Source organism: Corvus kubaryi, unplaced genomic scaffold (genome assembly GCF_017639235.1).
Source record: "Corvus kubaryi isolate FWS band 111438036 unplaced genomic scaffold, C.kubaryi_AGA036_p1.0 129, whole genome shotgun sequence".
In the NCBI taxonomy this organism is placed as follows: Eukaryota; Metazoa; Chordata; class Aves; order Passeriformes; family Corvidae; genus Corvus; species Corvus kubaryi.
In genome coordinates, this window is record NW_024580664.1 from 522,242 (window position 1) to 539,017 (window position 16,776).

A 16,776-nucleotide genomic window follows, 5' to 3' on the forward strand; every position below is an offset into this window, starting at 1 on the left:
CGGTTTCAGAAATTACTTCACCCACACTCCCTTTTCACCCTTTTCCTACCAGGGTCAGGTGACAGATCCCTAACCTGAATTTGTGGAAATGAAATAGAAAAAAGGGAATGAATTTGACTTGCATATATCTGAGACTTTCATATATTTTAATTAAGATTTTGAAAAATTATGTGTGTGTATGTATACACACAAACACACACAAAAACATTCTCACATTTGCTTTACAGAGAATTAAAACTCTTGCAGCTGTGACCTTGTAGAATTACTGCCCTACTGGATAGCTAACATTGCTGTTGGACAGTATGGATCTGTGAAACCAGCCATGAGGTTCCAGATTGGTTTCTTGCGTATCTTCAAGTGACTTGGCACTTAAGAGGGTTGGTTGTGATGCTAAGCCTCCCACTCATTTGAAAATGGGAAGAAGCAGGTGATGCCACCTGAAGCCCTCCTTCCTGGCACCTATGGAAAGCTCTGTCTTCTGACTCAGGCTGTTGAATTGCATTTGGCAAGGCAGGCATAGCAACTGATGGTAGCTGAGCAGTGTATTTTAGTACCACTACCTGTTTTTTCTTGTGGATTTTGAAATGTCAGAAAGTCTACTAAAGTTCATAAGCATTTAAAGCACTGATGCAAAAAATGGAAGAAAAAAAGAAACCAGGAGGTGTCTTAGTCCATGTTGCTTACGGCATTTTGTGAAGTCTTTTACACCTATACAAAATATCTGTAAAGAGACACTAAACTAACCTGTTGCATTTTGTTTACTCCTTTTGCATGGATGTAAGTGATTAAATAAAATGCCAAGCAGTGGAGAATTCAGCAGAATGATAGTACTGTTTTAGCTTGCTCTGCGTGGCTTGTTCTATTAATACATGTTTGTGGTCAGGAAGGAACGCAGTCTCACTACGCTATAATATGTGCAGTATTAATTTTGGTTTGACACCTGCCAGGCAAAGATCCTCACCAGCCAAAGGCATTCTTCACAACTGAGCTCCATCTGTTGTGCAGATCTTTGATTCTGATATTTCAAATGATTTGAGCCAAAGCAAAAAGAAGAGCCAACCTGAAGAAAAAAAAAAATCTTGAAGAGGAATGAATAGTTCTATCAAGGCTAAATAGATGGCTTATTGTCATATTTGGTTTAAATCCTGCAAGGGAAACACATATGATTAGTTTTGTTTTAAAAGAAAACAATCCTTCATACTGGCAGTGTCGTTGTTGTTGCATGAAAGGAATATTGATAGCTAAAGTTCAAGCACATGATTTTATTGCTGAAATGCTGCAGCCTTTAGAAAGATTTCTTGATAGGAAAGTGGCTATTTTAAAAAGTTTACTCACTTATTGTACTCAGCAGATTAAAAGCCTAAGGAGTCTGCTTTGATTCTTGCATGCAAAGGAGCAGCAGGCTTAACACTTGCCTCAGCTCTTTGAAAGACAGCTCAGGCTTTTTGAAATAAGCATTCGAGTAATGTCTGTCAAAAGAAGTTAGCTTCCAATCCCCTGACAAAAGTTGCATGATGAGTTTGTCACCTTACTGACAAAACAATCATTAATTGCTCCAGTTATCTTTGTTTTTCACTTAGAGTGGGTGAATTACTGTGTCAGAGCTGCCTGACCCACATGGGTAAACATTTGCCTCCTATGATACCATGAGAGGTCTGTGACAAATATGAATGTGTTTTATGTTCATCACAACCACCCACTGATCATTTATTATTGCTTGTGACAGCGTGGAGAAGAAACATGACAAAAAGAAATTACGGCTCTGTGGGCTTCAGATCTATAATTAATGTTTGAAAGTGCTGTATTATCAAACACCATTCAGTTCACTAGGAACTGCACAGCATTCAAAAGTATATAGAAATGCAGTGACATACTTCAGAATTTGATTTTTGCATCATTATTTATAGAGTTGACTGTTGGTATGATGGCTGGCCTGTAAAACAAAGACTCTCATCTCTACTTTCAGGCTAGCAGGTGTCTTTGTGCTATCTAGTAATTCCTAAAAGCTTGAATGTTCCACAGAACCTAACAATTGAGCAGATATTTCTCTTTTCCTTAGTGTATTGCTGCATGCTGAACCTGTTCATGCATTTATACCAAAGGTGTACTGCAAGGATGGCATCATTAGCTTTGGCTTCAGTGCTCATGCATATTGCTCACTTATGTGAGCTCACTTATGTATAGCAATATAGAAATTAATAGGAAATATCAAGCAAATTTTACTTCAACTTCAGTGTCCAGAACAACAGAAAATGCTGCTGAAAATAAAAAAAAGATATAAAACCACAGTATAATTAAGTCCAATCGTGCCTGTAATGTAGGGTCACCCTGCCTGAAAAGAGAGTAGACATTCTAGTATGTTGTTTTGTGTTTACTTTGCATAGGTGTTCTTTTCCTTGCATGCATCTGCAGCCACCATTTATTTATGAAATTAATTATTTGGTCTCATGGTATGCAGCAGCAGAGAAATACTGTGTGGGATTGTAATTAATTTTTTTCACATGGGAGACAAAATAACATCCACACTATTAACTGCTGAAACTTCCTCCCTGTTCTTTCCAGTAAAATGTGAGCAAAGATATGAAAACCCAATCTCTTTCAGTTCCTTAAACCCAGGGATTGCTCTCTATGGCTTGAACAGGGTGGAAATGGAAGAGAGAATTAATTCATTTACAGACTTCTCTGTCAATCTGTTTAACATAGATTAGTACTGAAGACTATCAGTATAGCGGAGATCTGTAGAGGTACAAATCCTGTAAGAGAGATTAAAAAATGTTCAAAAAAACTGCGTAGCTACTGAAACAGAATAGTGGGAATACAACTGAAAACTTTTGTTATGAAATCTGAATGATTATGTTTCCAGTTTCAGCAGTCTGCTTCCACATCTGCAGCTACTAAGCAGTCATTAGCAAGTGATAAAGAATATATGAATTCGCTGCTGGTATTGAGCCAAAATAGAAACGTTTGTGTTCTTGAACTGCCTGTAGATTTACAAAATTTTACGCTTTTTTTCTTACCCTAATACCCAAAATGTATTTAATGTCACAAAATGTGATGTTTTAGAGCTCACAGAGGAGAAGAGCTGCCAACAAATGAAGATATATGTACTTTTTAATTACACCACTAATGCAGAGTCCCAGCAAGCTTTTGACAGGAAGAAGCTGAATTTGGTACCTTGGGTGGATTGTGCTTCACTTCAGGGAGATTGTTTAAAGTTGCCATAGATTTGATTATCAAAGGATCATGGTCACAATTTATTCTGCATATTGGCTGTCATATGTATGGTAGATTCCAATTTGTTAAAAATAAGACAGAGAACTTCGTACCTTTTAGTGCAAGTCATAAAAAACCAGCACAATGTGGAAGAATGCAGCCAGTCTTAAAAATGTATTTCATATTTTCTTTTGTTTTGATTAGTGCCTTTCATAATTTAAGATACTTGGAATGTAAATTGCCATAATAGAAGTATGCTTACAAGTAAGTGTTTTATGAACACTAATTGACAGAAGTTGGTTTTATTCATGCAAATTCTGTATAGCATTTGCATTCATCAGATCAGAAGTTAGCAAGTTACAGAAACTGTGAAGCATAACTATTCAAACAAGCATAGAATTCTCTGTTAGATTTGTTTTACTGTAACATGGTCAGCTGAAAAAAATATACTGCTTTCTAAAGCTTGATTTTGGGTGTTTTTCTTTCAGTGTGCTTACTGTACAGATTCCATTCTGTAGTTTGGGTATTTGACTGACCAAGATTTGAATTGATTGCTTTAGGGAAGATGATATATATTCTTAAGAAGGTATTGGACCTATTGTTCCTACAAAGGTGCAGGTTTTCCATCACTGGGATTTCCCCAAGCTGAGTCAACCCTGTGGGAGGAAGAATCTGGATTTCCCAAGCAGAGAACAGAGATCAGCTCTTGCTTCATAGTCATCATCAAGTGGTGCCTTCCAGTAGCCTAAAATGGGATGAAGGAGGTGGGCATCTCTTTGGTAGTTGATAGTCAGGAGCCTTCAAAGGAGGCAACCAGCATGAACAAGTGGAACAGCTATCACAGCCTCCCACCTCGCAGCTACCCATGTAACTCACCACTCACCTTTGAAAGGAGAGACAGGGAAACAGCTACGCACATGCTAAAAGCAGGAAAAGCCTATACAACTTCTCCAAGTTATTTTACTCTTCTGTAAGTGAATTTAAGCTGGGTGTATTAACTTTAACTATGGAAAGTTATCTCTAATGAGGTCAGGTATCTATCTGTCTGCAAATAGTACAGTTCAATTTTTCTTGCTCCTTGGTCAAGCACTCTTTAAAACCCACTGAAACCCGGAGGTAGACCTGGTGGGTTTGAGTAGACTGGATGGGCTGAGTGATCCATGCTGTTTGCAGATGCATAGAAGATATGTATGTGCTGATACCTAGAAGAGAAATATTTTTCCATGTTCTCTGGAGCATGATTATTTGGAACTGTTGCAAAATACTAATGCTCCTTTCTCAGCCTTTGAATCAGTCTGGTGTTTAATTAGCAACAATGACAACAAGATTAAAAAATAACATCCAAATTATATAGTAGAGGTTTGTTTCTGGATAGTCTGTTTTACTCTTTTTCAGTGATTTGCAAATTGAACTTGTTTCCTGTGTTTAAGCAGATCCCAAACTGGATCCTAAAGTTTGCTGCAGTGAAATAACCTTATAATGCTTCATGATAATTTTTAACTTGCACAGGAGGGACTAAGTGCTGCACACTCCATGAAGACCTGCCAAGTGTTGTATATTCAGTGTGATAATTTCCTGTCTGGCACTCCCGTCATTCATGGCTGCAAGTTGGCTTATGAATTTGAATGTGATGTAGGAAGAGGACAGGCATTTGCCTGCAGTTTCACCTGTTAGGACAGTGTTGGGAGAGAACAGCTGAACAAAAAAGCAGCAGAGCAGCTGTACAAATGGAGATCTACTGTAACCTCCCATCTTCTTTTCTAAAAAATCAGGCCGAGCCATCCCCTGCAGTTACCCAACAACTTCTGTTTATTCTATCCTTGTCACCAGGATCTCCACCATAATCTTTTGTTTAACGTCAATGATCTGTAGCACTTACTGTGATCCCTCAAAATGCTTCTTCTCTGCTGTGCCTTTCATCCAGCATCTCTGGCAGCTCAGGGGGGTTGCAGCTCCTAGAAATCTCCAGTGTCTTCATTAGTGGGAGCGTTACGGACTGTCCTTCAGTTCAGGTTCTGCAACCCCACCTCGCTGCTCATGGAAGCCTGTCCCAACCTGATCTGCCAAGTGTTGTTTTTCTTCATGACACACTCTCACCATTGTGCTCACGCCAAGGGGATTTTACTCTAAAGCAAATATACCTGTTTATGTGCAAGTTGTTTACTATTGTGACATTCAGTCAGTAAATATTTTCTGGAACATAGCACAGCTGCCAAAACACACAGCACACAGCCTTGCCAACCATGCCCATTCTGTACCCAGTGCTGGGTCTGTGGCTCAGGCTAGCTGAGTGTGCACTGCTCTCTGAGGGGGCTGGAGCAAAGCAGAACCTCACACTAGGTGCATTATTATGTATGTTTTCCTTTAGCTGAACTACCCCACATGCCACTGATGGCATGTTAGCCACAATGGTTCTGAGGAGCTTCAGGGTCCCTTTTAGTTTAATTTCCCCTAGTAACCAGGGCCATGCACTCCTCTCCTGTGGGGTGTTGTGTGTATGCACGTACCCTTAGTAGCTTCTGAACCTCTTGTCCAACTTCAAGAAGCCTGCCAATTTGCTATTGAAAAAAGGAGCAGTTTAGTGAGTGTCTTGGGAACAGGTAAGCAGCAGGAGAAGACCTGAAGTCAGCTGTGGGATTCACATCCTGGGAGGAAGTGAGGCTTCTTTGGTTTGCTGCTTGTAGAACCTCTTAATCTAACTTTAGCACTTCTCAGGGAAGAACTGTTCTCCAGATGCCAGAAAAGATGATTAAAGAGGACTCTGAAATGTTTGCTTTGAACTCTTTAGAAATCATTATGAGGATCTGATAAGAGGGTTAAGCGAACAACAGTTATTGACTTGAGTCCAGATTGCTGAAGGACTCCATACACCTAGCAGGAGGAGATGCTGAGGCCAGGTGCATGCCCAAGCAGTTACTCCTCTTTACAGTCCCATTCTAGGAATGCAAAGTCCGAAGACCAGACTCACCTACATGTTTCTGATGTGATTATATAAAAATTAGAGTGTTTTCCTAGCATTGTTTATGCCAAGGGCTCTCGCATGCTTGATTTTAGCATACTGCTTGATTCCCAGGAGAGTTTTCTCTCAAGCAGGTGCTGTTCTGGAGGCTAGGAAGCATTCTTGATCCTTCCCAGGGAAATCTTTATAATTTTTGCTGTAATTATTTACCAGGAGGAATATGTCTGTGCAGCTCAGCATTACAGTGTGCAGCTCAGAGATACCTGGATTCCCATTTCCTCTACCAGGGCTTCTTCTGTCTCATCCAACAAGTATGTACATGGTCCTTTAAATGGATAAAATACAGAGGCAGTGCTGGAAGCAGAGACCAGTCTGCAGAGACACCTTTCCCAACAGACAGATTTAGATGATTAGATGGGCTTGAAGATGGGCTATTATATATCCCTGACTCCTCAACTGTCTCCTGAACTGCCTGTGGCACTGTTCTTGTTGGACTAAGCAGCAACTCATTGAGACTCTTTCAGCACTTTGTGTTCAGGTGCAATTTCCATCGAAGTCCCTTTTACAGAGCAGGGAGCAAAAGCCAGAAAGTTGGGTGTGTGTTAAAATGTATTGACTTCACAGGGAAGAAGTCTCTCTGAAACTCCAACAAATGCTTTTGGTCATGCACAAAGAAGTCACACTTACATGGAGAAGGGTCCTTTAGACAAAATTTTAAGGCACTTCGGGCTCCAGCAGTTTTGAGGAATCAGCTGAGTACTTTGCAGGTCACCCAGATATGCTTCAGCCTTTTTTACTGCTGTCTCCTGTGTGGACTTTATTTTACATCCAGGCATTTGTGCCAAGTGGGACACAGCTGAGGTGAGTTTATTTTCCATCCCCCTGATTTTTCCAAGACCTTCTTGTGGTCTCCTACTTAAAGCTAGAGAGGTTCTGATGAAAAAGAAATGCAAAAGCGATGACTGTCTATCTTTGCCCCATGTGTTTTTTGTGTTTCTGTTATCTGGGTGACTCTGTTTTGTCTGGTCTGTATCTGTGATACTGTCTATTTATATCCAGCTCTGTTTCCTGTCCACACTCACCAGCACCACTGTAACTCCTGGTTTGTGCAACGGTCTGGAAGTACAAATGTACACACAGGCCAGAAGCTGTCAACATCTCCTGGTTTTTAGCTGGAACAACTAGGACAAAGGCTTAGTGTGGATGAGCTTCCTTCACCAGTGAGAGTTGGAGATGGAGAGAAGCACATTCCCTTGTGCTACAGCTTTGAATAGAAGGAGCCACGGGTCTTCCTTGGGGTCAGTTTCAGCTTCACAACCAGAGTAGAGAGTCTCCTTCCCATCTCCAGCCCTATGGAAGGAGATTTTCATGGTCCCAAGAACCATGCCAGCCAGCTGGCTGGTGGTCCCAGGAGAGAAGCTCTGCACCAGGCTGGCTGTCTCCTCAGCACAAAGCTGTCGGCTCTTCATTCCTCAGGGCTGTAGTGGCTTTAGCATGAGCAGTGACACTCCAGCCTCTAAATCTCTGCAGCGTGTGGCCCTGGCACCTTGCAGCCTAGACCATGTCCATAGCTAGACACAGTGTTTCACTTGGTGTTCTCACTGGAGGTGACAGCAGCACAAATTGCCTTCTCCAGAGAAACCCTCAACACCCTCTGGTGGTGCCCCAAGCCCCACTTCTTCCCATTTTTACCAGTGCAGTCCTCATTTTGCTAAGTGGAAATGTATGCTTAACAAAAGCTTGTACAGTGGTACTCATCGGACCCACCTAGAGCAAGAAAAACTTCACCATTTTTTTTCAAAAATGAGGTCTCAGTATCCTAAAAGTACCTTTCAAATGCAACTGCAGGATCTGCATAATTGAAACTTTTTCTCTAATCTCATTACCTCCCTCAGGCAGTTCCTGACAAGTGGAGATTATAAATGAGAGTTTGTAGTAAACATAGCTGGAAAAAAGGTATCTTTAATGTTTTTGCAATGTATTCAAAGCAGTCTGGGCATGAGCACAGGGAACTCATTTCTATTTCACCTGAAATGCCATTATGTTTATTAAATTAGAGTGGCATTAATCCTAGAACATACCCAAATCTTTTTGTGATTTTGCATTTGTCATAACTGAAAGCTCTCAGTAAATGTTTCTCTACACCTCTAAATAACATTGCCTGTCATGTAATATTTATCTCAGATTTTGCTCAGTGACTGTATCAGAGCTGAAAATGAGCTATCACAGAAAATAAAATGGGACTGAAATAACAGTCCTTTGTATTAAATTTAACATTTGGCTTCTGTCCCAGAGTTTTCCACATCCATATTAGAATCAGATGGTAGCGTAAGATGAAAAGATCTCCTGGATGGGTTTTATTCTGATCCTTATTAAAGGACTGATAACAGGCTGAAGGCAAGGTACTTGTTGTAGTAAAAAAGCCTGCCTAATATGAAAGGCTGGATGGACAAGCTGACATGTATTATTGTTAGGCCTTCCTGCTTGATCACATTTCAGTATCATAAAATCATTCTGCTAGTGGACATGGCATAGAAAAACTCCAGCATGAGAGCAAAAAGCCCAGGCTGGCAGGTATCACTGCTGTGGGCACACGCTTAGTAGCTGACCATAAGCCAAGGAAAGGGTTTATATTGAAAAGTATTGTTGGTGACAGCACAGTGTAGCTATATTTATTTTATTTTCAGTATTTGCCTTCATGAAAGACACTGCCTTGTCCTGACTTACCTGTGAAACTGGTATCACGTGTGATGTGACTGCATAGGGCAGCCCCACTGGTATTACTCAGCCTTCTTCAGAAGTTGTGCATCCTCTGCCCTATCCACAAACCAGCACTTGTCCCAGATTCCTTTGGCAGTCTGGAGACAGAAAGATCAAAGGGACCTAAATAGTTTTCAGAAAGCAATTTTCTCTTTACTCAAAGCAGCTTTGTATAGTTCTTATGTATTATTTGGCTGAAATTGTACAAACGTTTTCAGGCTCTGGGTGTTCTATGCAAAAACAATTACTTTTGATTAAATGAAGGAATGGTGCTTTCTGGTGTTTCTGTTCTGCTGTAGTGGAGACTGTGAGCATGATATTGGAGCTATAAATTAGATTTTGCAAAGCAGCATTTCTGTAGGGAGTCTGCTGCTTCAGACCAACAGACTATCATCAGCATTTTTCAAGGGGATATTTTGCCTGTGTTTTGTCGCAGTACTTTCAGCAACAGAAGTAGAGCAGCAATTGCAGACTGCATTGGCTCTTCATTTCAGCTTTTGATCACAAAGGCTATCGAAGAACAAATATGCTTTGTAGGTATTTTATGCTGCTTTTCTAATTGCACCTTTTTAAAGGCTGGTGGTTTGAACTTACAGGCAGAGAATCGTTTCACTGGCACTGGCTGTTTACAGCATTAACATCAACATCTGAGCTTATGTCCAGTGCTCCTTTTACAATCAGTGGAGAGAAATGTGCGTGTTTAGAGGGGTAATTAAGCTGATTATTTTAGACATCTTTTTTTTTCCGGTGAGAGAGTTTGTATTTTAGAAGAGCCTATTTCTCTTCTTAGCAATAATTAATCCTAGCATATTTAGTTCAGGGGGTGTTATCTGTAGTTAGGTGAGCTGGATCCCATGCAGCATGTTTTTGAATAGCACTGCATTCTCACAGGCTAATAGCACTGTTTGTATGAATACTTTGAGGGGTTTTTTAAAATTATCAGATTATCCTAGGGAACACATAAAGAGATCATTTGTGTGCGTAAGAAATACTTGGTTCAGTCCCTACAAGATTTTTACTGCTGATAATTACGGCTACCTTAATGCTTCCTGTGAAAGCTGTTTTCGTAGTTGTATTGATCCTGTCCTCCTCAGGTACCAGTTCAATGTTAAACATCTTTTTGGATGAAGAGGGCATTCTGTTGGGTACTTGGACAATGCTAGCGGACTTAATGTCAGGCAAAAATGTCAGAGAAAAAATGGGACCTCCTTGCACTCTCCTGAAAACATCTTCAAGGAGCTCAGATGAATGGAGCTGTGGCACATACATGCCTGTTTTCAGGAGTGTTACAAGAACTGGGCTGAGGGATAAGGAAGCATAATTTGTCTTGGTGAACAGTGTTGATGCCCTGTTCATTTGGGTTCACCTGAACCATGCTTATGGATTAATTCAAACAGAGGAAAAGCCCTCAAGGCTGGTCTCCTCAAAATGAGTTTGCTGTATATGACAGGGCACAAAGGGTAAGCAACATTTTAGGAGACAGAAGAATTTCCTGGGAACAACCCTCAGAAAAAAAAAATAGACTAGTACCTAGTAACTAAAGAATCAAAGTTATTTCTGAAGTGTATGAATGGAGTCACAGAATAGGAGTAATAAATAGGAGTATTTGTCATTTGTCACTATACCATACTGGTGCAAGCACATTGATTTTCAGAGGATGATGGCTGCTGGAAACGGGTTCCCTGAAAACCTTTCTTGTTCGTTACCCTGAAATCTGTAATTACTTTTGGAAGTCTTTGCTTTGGTATACAGTCCTGATGTCTGAATTACTGACCTCCAAAACCACAAGGCTCCCTAGTATGGTCCACTGAGCATTAGTTTTCCTCTGGTTAATCTTCTGGTTGATTATGTAATTATTTTTTCTAGGGAAATACATATTCTGTTTCTTTGTTTCATTAATTTTTTCACCTCAGCTTTGCTTATGTTTATTCCCTCCTTTGTCAAGGTCTCACATTAATATTTGCAGCATTGGCTAGTGACACACACATGCTTTTTCTTTCTCTTTTTTGTTTTTCTCTTTTACAGATTTAGCTGAAATTGCACCGTGCATTTTGAAGATATCACCAACAGATCAGCAGTTGAACAGGCTGGCGAGGAGGCTGGGACCTGAATGGGAGCATGTGGTTCTGTGCTTGGGTTTGTCCCATACTGACATCTATCGATGTAAAGTCAATCACCCTCACAACCTGCAGTCACAGATCGTAGCTGCATTTGTCCTTTGGAAACAGCGTTTGGGGAAAAAAGCAACGATCCAAAGTCTGCACGCCAGTCTGATGGCAGAGGAAGTGGATCCTTCTGTGATACAGTACATGTTTGAGTGAAGCCATGCTATTTATTCAGAGCTTCCATGTACTTCGGTAAATTAAGTAAAGAGTACGGAAATGTATGTTGAAGATTGGACGCCTCAAACTGGAAAAAAATGGGATTGGGAACTGTGATTTTATTAAGCTTAAACATTCCAGTTTTCTGTGACATCTTGTGACTTGTAATTCTTTTCATGCCAGATTAATTTTTAGCAGGCATTAAAAAATGGATCACTCTTTCCTGTTCTCTTTTGTGCTATTCCAGTGGGGATATAGGGTGACAAAGTTCTTGCAAGCAGGCGGGCCTGCAGTGAGTTCAGCAAGGTTTTAGATTTCACTAAAGGAGGAAGACTTGGTTTAACTAACTTTCTGGACTATGTAGGAACCTTTTTACTGCTGTTTCATGCTAGTTCCCTGATATCCCAGCAAGAAATGAGACTAATCACCGTTACTAATTTAAAAATTTTACAACAGTTATTGCAGGTGGCTAATTTCACATTTATACAAGTTTCAGCACATACAGTTTCTTGCTAGGATAGCTGGCTGCCACCTTGGTCTGCCTTTGAAAAAGACCCTAAGTGGAAGTAGCAGGAACGTATGTGCCATTATTATTTAATGGGTGTAGGTTTCTGCAGACAGGCCCTGTGTGCATATGCCATGTCACAGGTGGGGATTCTCAGGGAAGACACACAGTAGAAAAGTGACCAGAAGTAGGCAAAACCAAGCAAACTGAGCAAGAAGTGGCCTAAAAAAGGAGACAACCCCTAAGTTGTCAGTGTTTGTCCCTGCTAATTAACTGAGAGACAGTCTGCTGCCTGCTGAGTCTTTGAACTGTGCTCTGTATCCGGGCAATCTTGTTTCATGGTGTGGTCAAGCATCCATAGGCACTGCACACCCAACAGGGTAGTGAATTTTGCACGTCCTTTCTGGTCAATATTAACTTCCCACTGCTCTCCCTCCAGCTTCCCTCCAGCCACCCACCAGGCTCATTTGCTTTCTACCAGCTTTTCTGCACCTAGTGGGGGCAGCTTTGACACTGCTGTCCTCAGTTCTTTGCCAGTGTAATTGTACCACCAATGAAGATAAGATTTTATGCAGAAGAACAGTAAAGCTTGTGCTCTTCTCCTCCTTTCCTTCTTTCATGGAGGTTGTATTCCTGCTGGAATTTGCTGACCAGGCAAGTGGGGCTCAGCCTGCATGGTGCCCAAAAGCGATGGAAGTGACCAGCTGCTCTCTGAGGCCTAATGATAAAAGGCAGAATACATTTTAATTCTCCCTGAGCAGTTTGCTGTACAGTAAATGAAGAACAGAGTTTCAATGCTGAGTTTCTAGGTCTATTTATGAACAAGTTACTTTAGACTGTTTCATCTACGGAGTCATTGCCAAAGAACTTCCCATCCCACAAAATTTGCTCTGTTTAATTTAACAGTTTAGCAGCCTTGTCTGAAGTCTTTATTGGGACAAGAATGAACTTTACTGCTTTTTATTTTTTAAAATTTGTTATTTTTATACCCAAATTTTGAAAGACATGGGAAATTAGAAAAGACAAAGAGATTTTAAAGAAGTCCTATATGCCTTGGTTTACAGAAGCATGGAAACAGAAAACATATGCTGGCAGGATCTGGCTACTGCAGGTTCTGAAGCAATATGGTAATACTTTGTTTTTAATCTTCTATATACAGTTCTGACCTTCAGTAAATTGTGATACTGTTATAACTCATTCAGATCTTAACTAATCATATTCAGATCTTAACTATTCATATCCTACTTCCAGAGTTTAACTCTATCAACAAATTCCAGATGAACAAGGTAAATCAATTAAGGGTTTGGGATTTATTTATTTTTTCTGTTTCACGATGCTTTAATGCCAACATGTTCTTTTTTAGGTGGAAACCATCCCAGAGCAGGTGTACAGACATTTGGCAAATTCATATGAGCACAGCCCAGCATAGGGAGGGGGATGAGGACTCTGAAGCAATTCTGACAGTGAGATTGGCAGGAGCACGGTTTGCGTACTACAGAAGAAGGCAAAGCAGTTTCCCTGGCAGCAGTTTGGAGGGAAAAAAGCTAGAGATGGTTGACAGGAGAAACTATTGCAAATGTGATTTAGAGGAAGAAGTTGACTCCCAGCGTCATAAATACAAGTACCTTATCTTGTTCTGAACCAACACGGACCAAGTCTAAACACAGATTAGTCTTCAAGGCAGTTCATTGCCAGTTAACCGAGAATGAGCGCAGTGCTCCAGGGAGGAAACCAGGCTGGGTGGTAAAACAATGTAATGGGCACACTCACAGGACCCTGGTACCTTCTTCTCTGGGTGAACTTTGCATTTCATGTTCTTCATTTCATGAAATCATAGAATTGCTTGGGTTGAAAAGGACCTCCAAGATCATCTAGATCCAACACCCCTGCCATGGGCACCTTTCAGTACATCAGTTTGCTCAAAGCCCCATCCAACCTGGCCTTGCATACTTCCAGAATGGAATGAGCCATCCAAACATGTCTGGGCAACCTGTTCCAGTGCCTCATCACCTTCACAGTTTCTCCCTAATATTTAATCTAAACCGACCCTCCTTCAGTTTGAAGCCACTCCTCCTTGTCCTATCACTACATGCCCTTGTAGAAAGTCCCTCTCCTGCTTTCTTTTAGGCCCCTTTTAGGTACTGGAAGGTGCTATAAGGTCTCCCCATAGCCTTCTCTTCTCCAGGCTGAACAGCCCCAACTGTCATAGCCTTTCCTCATAGGAGAGATGCTCCAGCCCTCTAGTCCTGTTGATGGACCTTCTCTGGACTCACTCCAGCACTCCTGTATCCTTCCTGTGTCAGGATTCCAGAACTGCTAGCAGCACTCCAGGTGGGGTCCTATGGGAGTGGAGAAGAGATAGAGAATCACCTCCCTGGACTTGCTGGCCATGCTTCTTTTGATGCAGCCCATGATATGGTTGGCCAGTGTCAGGTTATCCATAACTAATATACTTAGAGTCTTTTTAATGGTTAAGAAAACAACTTTCAGTAGATATGAAGTTTCATGCCAAGTAAGACTTCCTTTCAAGCCAGGTATGCTTCTGAGTATCACTGGAAACCTGATGGGTGAGTATCATATCAGGTAATTTCTCTACCTTCTTTAGGTGGGCTAAATTCTACAACCCTTGTACCTGGTACTGAAATTACAGGAGCCACAGCTAGACAAGGATTATAAAACCTGGCCTCTTGTGTTGTAGATCAAAGCATATAATTCATAATTTATAGTTGCTTTCACATTTCCAAGGCCTAAATGAATCCTGTAATACTTGAGTTGCAAATATTGAAGGGAGAGGTTTACTTCTTTTATGAGATTGTTTCCATTGCTGTTATTTTTAAATTCATGGAAATGTTCCTATTAGACTCTTCATTTTTATTAAGCTTGTTTTTGCACTACACAAATGCAGGGATACATTTAACTGACAGTAGTATTCCTTTAACCCAGTGGATTTTTCCATCCACTTAAAAATATTTTTCTTCGGTATGTAATGCTGTATTTTGCACAAGGATGCAATTAAGACAATTTAATTCTTCAGATGTATAGCAAGGCCTCTTATTCTCTCTTAGAACACTCAAAAGATCTTAAAATGTTTATTCTTTTCTGCTAATTTAGGAGCAAATGTTATTTATTTAAATCTCGTAGACAAGCCTGTGACTTGAGTGTTGTTCAGGACTGAGGCAACTCAGTGAGTTTCCCCATCTCTCCCTTTGCTTGAAACTCCCTTGTGCCAAAGTTTGGGTGGTAACAGGGGACTTGCACAGAGGCTCCTCTCCTCTCTGCCCAGTGTTCTCCCAGGACTGGTGCAGGGGGCAGGGTGACTTCCAGGGGAGCCCCAGTTCCACCGCTTGCGGTGGGGTGCACGGCCACTTCTGGCTTTGGGCTGCTGCATGAGTTTGGCAAAAGTGAGCCAGCAGAAACTTCTCTCTGATGTGTTTAGGTTTCTTAACCAATGTAGAAAAATCCTCACTAGTGAAACTATTATTATTGGTATCTGCTTATTTGTGGCAGAGTTTAGGAGCTCCAAGATAGGAAAGCATAAAGGTGGCCACTGCTGGACCTTCCACTGAAACAGATGGTGTAACTTCCAGTCCTTGGAAGAAGTCATCAATTATTTTCTTCCTCAGTCTCCAGAGGAGACCCTGGCATCCCATTTAACTCTCCTAAGTGGTAAATAAGCTCTATAAAAGCTGTTTTGTTCTCTGCAAATACAGGTGGACCCTTAGCATGGCAATAGGCAAGGCCTAAGAGCACTACTCGCCTTCATAAGCTGTATGAATGATCACAAAGGAAGGATCTTTTCAGGGTAAAATCATGTCAGACTGTCAGCATTTAAGAGTGGCTGAAGTGTAAAATGAAAATGCAGTCATCTGTGAGCCATTCCTCCCGGATATAGTGGGGGAAATTTCCATCTGAAGTCGTATTTTATGACAGACATTGATCTATGGAAAAAAACATTTTGCAAAAGTCTGGAAAAATAAACAATGTCAAATTATATTCAAAGAAAATAAAAGGCATGCTCATCTTATGCTAAATGTGGTCACACTGCCGATTTTGTTTCTTATTGGAAATGAAAACATTCTCTGAGAACTAATCTGTTTATAAGCTTCCATATTCTCCATAGACATAGACCAATGTCAAGATGTAGTAGAAGTAGAGCTAAAAGGACAGTGCATAAAACCTTTGTCTACAGTAAATAAAACCTTTGTTTAGAGTGAATATTCAAAAGCTTTGTCCAAATTTCACTAAATGAAAAAATTTTAACTTTCAAGGTGTCTTACTGTCACCTAAGATCTAAAGATCTAAAAATAAATCCAGCAATTTGGCTTTTTCTCCCCCCTGAATGCAGTGCCTTTTTAAAATTGATTACCTGGGAAAAATGAACATTTGCCAGAAAAAAAAATTAGCAGATTAAAAAATTAGTGTGTGTTTTAGCAGAATTCTGAACCTAGCATTTTGGTTGTGAAAAAAGATTAATTGCAATTTCCCTTTGAAACCGGTGGGTAGAGCTGATGATGGTGCAGGAATATTCCTGTGTCTTCTGCAGGAGGAGGCTGCATTAAAACATCTGTATGTGTTACAGGTACCATTTTGGACACTGATGTCTGGTCCAAGCCCCAACAGCAAAGAGACAAAAAGTCTCTTATTAACTTCAGTGTGCTCTGGATTAGGCCTTCTTTAATTGGAACTTGCTGAAGCATGGTATTTTTACTTCCTCCTTTTGAAAAGACATTCTGGATTTGGGGTCATTAAAAGGAAAGGGATTTTTGTGGATGTAGTAAGCATTCTAGGCTATGGGGTCCTCTTTTCACTGCCACGAGTGCTACTTTGCACTATTCACTTGAAAGTAAGCTCATGAAAAAGGAAAAAATCCAGAAGAGTGGAGCCATTCAGCAAAGGATATTGGTAAGTCTCCAAAACCAGGATAATTTTGAATTTTGGAATGAGAATAATCCCATAAAACCTGAGATTTTGTGGCTCAGGAGATCATTAATACATTCATAGTTTTCCACCTTGAGTTT

At 40.6% G+C, this 16,776-nt stretch overlaps 1 protein-coding gene across 3 annotated transcripts in view; it reads left to right on the forward strand.

The window, feature by feature from the left end:
- Positions 1–11,474, forward strand: part of CRADD (CASP2 and RIPK1 domain containing adaptor with death domain) — a 77,042-nt gene extending 65,568 nt beyond the window's left edge. For all 3 annotated transcript variants that reach the window (XM_042025521.1, XM_042025530.1, XM_042025538.1), the window contains exon 3: positions 10,958–11,474. In XM_042025521.1, the coding sequence (XP_041881455.1) occupies positions 10,958–11,253 (296 nt within the window). In that variant the 3' untranslated portion in view covers positions 11,254–11,474. The remainder of the gene's footprint in view (positions 1–10,957) is intronic.
- The last annotated feature ends 5,302 nt before the right edge of the window (positions 11,475–16,776 follow it).